Source organism: Equus quagga, chromosome 10 (genome assembly GCF_021613505.1).
Source record: "Equus quagga isolate Etosha38 chromosome 10, UCLA_HA_Equagga_1.0, whole genome shotgun sequence".
Lineage (NCBI taxonomy): Eukaryota > Metazoa > Chordata > Mammalia > Perissodactyla > Equidae > Equus > Equus quagga.
The window spans coordinates 90,458,338-90,466,986 of record NC_060276.1 but is presented as its reverse complement, the minus strand read 5'-3'; the positions used below and the strand labels follow the sequence as shown (position 1 = coordinate 90,466,986).

The following is an 8,649-nucleotide window of genomic DNA, read 5'->3' as shown; positions in this document are numbered from 1 at the left end:
TTAGCTCTGGAGTGGGGGAGGAAGGGAGGCTTGGCATGGGATGACAAGAACCTGTATTTCTGAAACGCTTGGAATTTTTTCTTTTTTTACAGTGAAAGTGTTTTTTTTTAATCAGCAGAAAAATTAACAGATCAAAAAGACTTGTTGGCTGCCTTTTGTCTCCAGGAGTTTCATTTGGTACTTCAAGTCTTCCCCTGCCAGGGCTTTTTCTAAGTCTTCCCCAACAAGGGCTTTCTCTCTCATTCCACACACAGGTTATCGGACCGTGCTGGGTTTCCCAGTTCCCAACTACAACTTGCTTTTACCGCCTGCCAGGCCACAGAGCTGGCTGGCCTCTTCCCACACATACTTCAGGACTTCACCTTAAATACATTAGCTCCATGGCTTCTCCTTGACCCCAGAGCCCCCTTCCACCTGCTCTGCCTTGGCATTCTCAGGCTTCAGTGCACGACTGGAAAGCACCCAGGGCATCCTGAGCACAAACAGCCTTCATACAAGGAATCAGAAGCTCATAAAATCTTCGGGAGGACCAGAGGAACGTGAGTCAGGGATGACACTGGAACCACTGGGCTCAAGAACAATCTGCCAAGGTTGTCATCCAGGCATGACAAAGCTGTAGACCTGATCTTGAAAGGCTGGTCTAGTCACTCCAACTGGCTGGCATGTCTCCCTGACCTTTCTTAGCAGCAGCCACTAGAGAAGGAAGACACCTCTACCTCGCTCTGCCTTCCAAACCAAACAGGCATTCAGAAACCTAGCTGCAAGGGAGTCTAGTAGTTCTCAGCTTTCCAGCCTCTGCGATGAAGGAAGGACATGAAAGGATGTGGGACGAAAAGCCTACTAGGGTATCAAAGGAGGCGGGGAAGAGAAGGATCTGAAAGACATCATATTCTGAGTATAACTCCCCTGAAATACTCTAGTCTGCTTTGATTTATAGACACTACTCATTGCCCTGAAGTCATCTAGAAGGAACTGACCATCAACGTCACTTCAAAAAAATCCAAGACAACAACACTTCAGGAATACATAGGACACAAAGTACTTCAATTTTCTCCTTTCCTCAACAGGTTTATTGCCTTTTAAGAAAATTTTTGTAAAATATAAATACAAAGGCAGAGAATTTACTTACAAAGTTAAAACACAGATTTCAAACATAAACACACAATTCAGAAAATTTTAGTTTTATGTACATTTTCAAGCAACCTCAACATATTATGTTAGTTTTCAATATTTTACAGGGTACAGAAAAAAATAGCTCAAAGTCTTCTTTAAATAAGAGCATAAAATGTTTAAACATATAAACAATCCGGTTTGACGCGTGAAAACTAATTTCACAGCTTTTAAATTAGGATATAAAAGTTTCATACAATTAGTTGTTGTGTGTGGATATGGTTTGAATTTATATTACACACTACTGGATTATATCCAATAGCATTGACCTGGCCCGAGCAGGTACTCTGTAAACAAAACATAATGTTACAACAACGCCAAGTGCCATCACCAAATTTGCCCCCCGAAACCAACCACACGGTTCTGACCACACGCAACAGTTACAGCCTCTGTCATCAGAGCTTTGTATGAAATTAAGTCAAAGCGTGGAGCTCCTTTTCCTCATTTTTTTTCCTTAAAAAAGAAAAGAAAAGAAACAAATGTTCCAAGTAAAAACAAACATATCCCAAAGCATGTGTGAAAAGTAAAGAAACATTATAACAGCTTCATAAAAATTGACTTAAAGTTTAAAAAGAAAAAAACATGTTTCTAAGTCCTTCCGACTGGAGTCATTTCTCTTATATAAAGAAGAGATATTTCATATGTAATAGTGTCCTTTCTTTACAGAAATAGTCGTATTATGACACATATGCACAAGGATTAACACTATAACACACTGTACACGGAGGGCCTGGCGAGCTCACCAGTAGTCGTCTGAGACCATGTCATTGGGGTGTAGCCATTCCACCGATGAGCCCAGCAGAGTCTGGAGCTCGTTAGTGAACTCCACCAAATGTACGAGCTCATTGCTTTCAGGATTGAAGGCTTCCAGGTCTTTGGAGCAAGAGAACAAGAGACTTGCTGAAACCTGCCGGTAGAACTCCGCCTCTGTGATGTTGACAATTTCCACATTTGGGAAATTGCAGCGGAATATGCGCGAGGACATTTTCAACTTCTTAAGCACGTCCGACAGCAACAGCCAGTTTCGGGGCCTGCAAAAGAGAAAGGAAAGTGGTTCGAGTTCCTGGCAAAATTAAAAGCGCTCCCAACCGTTAACTACCACTGTGAGGTGCTCAGGGCCCTAGCGCTTGGAGGGCTGGGGACTTGTGCTGTGACACCACTGCCCTCCCCCATTTCTCATTGTATCTCAAAGAGAAGCCCTACCGCTAGCGGTGGGAACTCTGGACCCATGTGGATCCGTTAAGAGACCATCTAGGAAACACCAACCGACTCAGAGGGAAGCAGAAACAGCACCTCTGAAGGAGCCTCGTCACAGGTCGCCTCAGTGCTGCCGGGCCTCATGGAAACCGACAGGTAAAGACCTGCTCATAACTCGGGTCCCCACTCTCCACGTGAGTGCCCCGCTAGTGACTGGGGGAAGCCAGTCTGTATCCCAGCCTGAGAGTGACCATCAATGCCTCTTTGATCTCCCCTCTCCTCCGACCCTCACAAACAGAGCACTAAAACCTCTGGCTGGTTCTCCTCTCCTGTCACACAGCTCCACCCCCATCCCTCAACGCTTTCAGGAGCATGTTACATTCTCCACATCCACCCTGCCCCACTTTGATTTCTATCACTCATAAAATGTCACTGTAACGGAACAGCGTATGTGTTTATAGCCTCAGAGCCCAAGGAGGACGTTACTCTTTAAGCACCTTTGTCCACATACATGAGAACAGTCTCCTGACACATACACCCCCAGAGATTGGTCACCAGGGCATGGTGGCCCAACCCTGGGGGCAAGACTGGATCTAACCATGTCTGATGACACACAGACTCCAGGTACCACATAAGGCTTTTCCTAATCTTACATGAGAAGGGGGTATATGAGTATAGTCCAGTAAACCTCAAATGCCTTAGAAGGTGCCTACGGTGGCCTGTTGGGGAGGCTCCTAAGGAGGACCCCTTCCCAAAGAATTTAGTGACTGAAGGCTTCTTGCATGAAATTCCAGTCACTGACTTCAATGTCCTTTGGGCTCTGGGGGTGTGTTCTCATGAGGGCGGTTATACCATGCTGTGCCTCCACCCCGGCCCCAAGGACACCTTTTCTGGAGAAGATCGACTGCGTTACGTGAAGTTCATGGACACAGGAATGTCCTCACCCACCCACCGTCACCTGCTTACAGGGGTTTCTACCCCCCGACCCTGAGAGCAGCCGGGCTAGTTCTCAGCCACACACTAGCCAGGCTCACCCCTGAGTGACGGACACTTGGACGTTGTAACATGGCAAGAGGGGGCTTTTTGAGAATTCAAATTCAAACACATCGCTGTAGGCCTCGTCGTCATCATCCTGGTCCTCTGGTCCCGGGGGGTTTGCCAGGACATCACAGCCACTTTCATTAGGTGGTTCTAATGGAGAGCAAGCGAGAGAGAAAGGAGTCAGTAAGGGAGAGCACAATTTCAGCTGGTGTCCAAAAGGGGACTCTTTAAAGATTCTTTCCCAACTGAGCCCTGCTTACAGCACCCACCCCCCGCCCCCCAGCCCCTCACCCACATGAGAGAGAAACGTTCTGTAACTCATTCACGTCCCCCGGAACTAAAGAGAACAGTGCTGCTCACCGCACACGGAGCTGCCGTAGAACTCCCAAGCGCCATTGGCGTCGTCATCACTGCGACCCTGGAGGTCGTTTAAGTAGTCTGCAGAGGGAGAGAGAGAAACGATAAAACCCGCTGGGGAGACTCAAAGGCTGGCAGAGTCAAGGGGGGGCTGGCATGTCACTCCCTGTGCGTGCCTCTCCCATACCCTATTCTCTGCCCTATCTGACCCGAGCCCACACACCTGCTCGCCTGCCTTCCCGATGCACAGACCACACCGGCCCACCCACGTGACACCATGGCACGCATCTCTTCTTCGAACTCTGGCTCTCTTCTTTGACAGACTAACTTTATGCTGCTTTCCCCAGTAAGTGTAACTCGAGGTAAACAAGAGTGGGCCAAAGGAGCAAGTGGCATTCTTTGACTGGACCTGTGAAGTCACCTTCTAGACCTTTGAATAAGACCATTTCTTGCACTTCGTCGTACCTGTTAAGAACTTTTCCATGAGTTCACTGTGGGTCATTTTCATAATAGTTCTTCCTGAGTATGTAGCCAAAGTGGGGTCAGCACCATAGGAGAGGAGCAAGCGCACAATCTCCAAGTGATCGTTCTCGACGGCGTCATGGAGAGGCCTGGGGGAGACGCGCAATGGGATTAAACTTGGGCACGCAACGCTTGCCTCCAATGAGAGTGGCTATGTGGGTGCCAAGCTGCCCAGGTGCAATACGTCACCAAGGAGGTGTGTACTGTCACTGCCACTCCAAACAGGGAAACTGAGGCACCACAACTGGCCCAAAGTCAAGCAACAAACTACTGTGTTGTTATCTCTACACTTAACCCTTTATGGGGCAGGTGAAGGGGCTCTTTCAGGCCTAATTCTCAAATGTAAATCTATCTTAATCCAGGGCCTAAGGAGGACCTCGAGCCAAAATGAACCCGTTTTCAAGGAACTAAAGTAGTGACAAACTGTGAGATAATTTATGGGGGAAAAAAATCCCATTATCATGGAAGCCAGGACAATATGCAATTGTTATACCATTAAAACAGCCTACTCCATTCTTAAAAGAAACGAGGCGTCAAGCAGAGCCTCTCCTCAAAGTCAGATGCCCGCCGTCCGGAGACCCACGATCCACCCTCTGGGCAGAAGCAGAGACCCGGGCCAAGTTCTGAGGGGGCCCAGACGCCTCCTGCCCGTGTCCGCTGAGTCAGAAGGCCGCAGCAGCCCCCTCTTGAGGCAATGCTGTTTGGAACCCACGAAACGCCATATACACTGCAGTTTTGCTAATTGTATGACTGTCAGGAAAGCCCTAGAGCCCCACCTCCCGGTAGCACCCCCACACAACCCAAAAGATCCTTGGGTTGACTCAGACCTGGGCCTCTGACCAATGAACCGAGGTCAAGGACAGGGTGGGGGCCGGGCCCGGGGATGTGGGTGGACACGGCAGGTCCTACTGAGCCAGAGGCCCTTGGCCCTCTGTCTGTACTCCTGGGACTTTTAACTCACATAGATTTTAAACACTGTGCTTTAATAGATGCTGATGAAGACTCCAGACTCTTCTAAGGCCACACCCTTGACTATTCACGCAGGCTCAATATTTTCAGAGACTTTTATCCATGGGAGCATTACAACCTTTTAAAGCTCTATCTAAATTTGCCAGAAAGGTCTGCTCAATCCCATTCTAGAGACTCCACCATCAATGTGCTTACGTGTCACTCTCCACCTCTCCCTCAACGGTTCCCTCCATACCCTGAGAAGCACCGCCTGTGCCCCAGTAGGGCCAGGCCGAGAGCAGGACCGGCCACTGACCTGGTTCCATCCTGGGCACTGCAGTTAACATCAGCGCCATACTCCAGCAGATGTCCTACGATGTTGAGCCACCCTCGAGCACAGGCCTCATGCAGGGCACAGTAACCCGCATTATCTCGATGGTTCACGTCACAGATCTTGTTCTCCAGGCAGTACAAGACTACCTCCTGTGGGGAGGGGAGGGGACGCCATCAGACCACCACACAACGGGCTTTGTAAGAGTGACTCCCCATAGCTTGGCAGTGCCCACGTTCAAAGGCATAGACCCTTGGGTTGCAAAGCCCACTACGGTGCAGGCAGGCTGTGACGTCTAGGGCTCTGCTGCCCCACGGCCTGGCCCTGGGCAGGTTACCCTTGCACTTTTCCAAGCCTCCATTTCCTCCTCTGTGAAACGGGAGACTAAGAGGCTCCCTAGGGCTGCTGAGAGGACGCAATCAGACAGCTGTAGGAGCCCTCAGGCCAGGGCCTGGCGTGGCCAGCCAGTACAGAGGTGTCCTGGCTGCTAATACCTGAGATGAGGCACTGACAAGTACAGGGCATGCTCCCTCGATGGGTCCCGTCAATAGATGGTAGTGGAGAAGAACACGATTTAGATAAAAGTATGGATGACCGATTCGTAAGAGAAATTAAATCATAAGGAGAACATTCTTCCACTTAGAGAGGGAGGCCCAGGTTAGTCAGGTCCTCAGACCCCAAATCAGAGCCTAGGCCACAAATGCTGCTGTTTGTATGTGAAGTAGAGCAAAAGGGGCTCTCTCTATGCACCACACACACCATCCAGAAATGACACACAATGCTTTGATTAACCCCATCCTTTTTTTTTTTTTGATGAAGAAGATTGGCCCTGAGCTAACATCTGTGCCAATCTTCCTCTATTTCATGTGAGATGCCACCGCAGCATGGCTTGCTGAGTGGTGTGTAAGGTCTACACCCAGGATCCGAACCCTGGAACCCCAGGCCGCCGAAGCAGACTGCAAGAACTTAACCACTACGCCACTGGCCTCCCTCTCCACCCCACTCAGAGCTGAATCAATAGAATGTTTTCATATTTACTTAAGTTAATGACAGGGATCTGATATACCACATACTGCAACCTACACATTTCCAGAACTAAATAAAATAAGTTCGCCCTTCCCCCTTCTCAGAAGGTGTTCTGTGTCAACAGTTTGCATTAGAATCACTGTTATTAATCTTACTTCTTTGGCGTGTTAAAATATTAATATGAGCCGCTCCCAGTAAGCAGAGCAGTAATTTATTCAATGTTTTATTACCTTGATTAAGAACGTTTTCAAACACATAGAACAGCATTTGCCACCAGAAAACACGTTAGACTGTTTTCCTACAAGTCATGCCCAGCAGAGCGCTGTCAGGTTCGGAGAGCCGGGGGCAGGCAGAGCCCACGTGCGGCCCAGCACATGGTACACTTGCTAAGGGGGAGCTGGACGGGGTCGGGGCAGGCCCCCCTGTGACAACTCTTAAATAACTCATCCGTTCAACCTCAAACAGGGGTCATTCATGCCACCTATAGATGTGAGGTGGGTTCTAAAAAACCTTTAATGCCCTTCAGGGGACACATCAAGTGACCATTCACTTGGGAGCTAACTAGAATGTTCCATATGCTCAACCTGGGAACCCAATGTGGCATGCTGGTAAACCTGGCCATCAGGGCCCAGTTGCTTCCGGTCACTGCAGCAGCTCCCTGTGAAAACCAGGAGGTTTAGAAGGCATGCCCACAAACTCATTTCTTCGTTCAGATCCGAACCTGCCAGAAAGCCCACAATCCTCTGGGCTCCCAGGCCACCTGCCCTGAGCCCTGGTATCCAGGATACCGCATGAAGCTGCTGCTCTTTTAGCAGGCCCTCACTAGCCAGACTCGAGTGGACGGCTGCAAGCTAATGAGTTGTGTGCCCCAGCCAGGGAGAGGCCCAGTCACGTGGCTCTGGGATCAGGTCTGAGCGCCACCGACTGCTGTGCACAGATCAATTTACCCGGGTCCCGGTGGCCTGCCTCATGTCCTATCAACCCAGGGTTTATTTGCTCTGACAATTATGGCCTTCACCTGGAAACCTCCATCGCCACTAGGGCCGATTCGAGGGTACCTAGAAATGAAAGGACATCAAAACTGATGGGTAAGTCAACTCTCTTTTCCTGGAGGATGGCAGCAAAGGCAGAAGTGACCGGACAGCCAGGTCAGACTTTCTGCTGTGGGCTGTCCTAACTCATCCGTGTTGACATTGCTATTTACTTAGCCCTTCTCATTTCCTCAAATGAATACCTTCCGTTACCCCACAGCACCCTAGGAGATATCAGGAAGGGACGGTGGTACTGTTCTCATGTGACACTTGGGGAAATTGAGGCCCAGAGAAGTTAAACGCCAAGTTCAATCAACATGAAGTACTAGACCCGTAACTCAGGTCTTTTGGTACTTGGGCAGCTAGGAAGATTCAAAAGGCCCAAGAGACCCCCAGCTAGAGGGACGCAATCCAGCCAGAGATGCAATCCAGCTGTGACGGGCCACCCTGCAGGCCCTCTCTGTTGGGGTCAAGTGGGCCAACCAACTTTCTTAGCTGGGAGGGCGATGGCCTCTGAACAGATGGCAACCACTGTCCCCAAGAGTTAGAGAGAATGGTTAAGAGGCCAGGTAAGTCTGTCTACCCAGTACCTTTCTTGGTTTATTTTCTACACTAGAAATGGGAGTGTTTGAAGGGCAGCCCACCCGTTCCCAAACCAAATCACACTGTTTTTGTTGGACAGTTCTCTGTTAAGCGGCTATAAGCCGAATGCCATTAACCGCAAAATGTAACCATAAAGGCCATAAACCCGACATTGTTAATTAATTAAATGCCTCATTAACTTTTTTAAAAACATGATTTATTCGATTCATAGAAAATTTAACCATCACCACTAAACGCACAAGCATGTGGTTGCACATTGGTATTTTAGCCTAAGAAACAGAAACCTCTTTACCGGGAGGGAAAGGTTTCAGTGTCGCTGGCCACACAAGTGTCTGTCTAACGCAGATCTGAAGACAGAACGTGTTGCTAAACCTCAAGAAGCAGATTCACGACATAAAGCTTGGACAGCCTTTTTATTGCACA

At 49.0% G+C, this 8,649-nt stretch overlaps 1 protein-coding gene across 10 annotated transcripts in view; it reads right to left on the bottom strand.

Annotated features, from left to right (window-relative positions):
• Positions 1–1,055: 1,055 nt before the first annotated feature.
• Positions 1,056–8,649, bottom strand: part of BCOR (BCL6 corepressor) — a 114,957-nt gene continuing 107,363 nt past the window's right edge. For all 10 annotated transcript variants that reach the window (XM_046672954.1, XM_046672952.1, XM_046672953.1 and 7 more), the window contains 5 exons: positions 5,552–5,718; positions 4,231–4,376; positions 3,769–3,846; positions 3,402–3,558; positions 1,056–2,201 (listed from right to left, as the gene is read on the bottom strand). In XM_046672954.1, the coding sequence (XP_046528910.1) occupies positions 1,910–2,201; positions 3,402–3,558; positions 3,769–3,846; positions 4,231–4,376; positions 5,552–5,718 (840 nt within the window). In that variant the 3' untranslated portion in view covers positions 1,056–1,909. The remainder of the gene's footprint in view (positions 2,202–3,401; positions 3,559–3,768; positions 3,847–4,230; positions 4,377–5,551; positions 5,719–8,649) is intronic.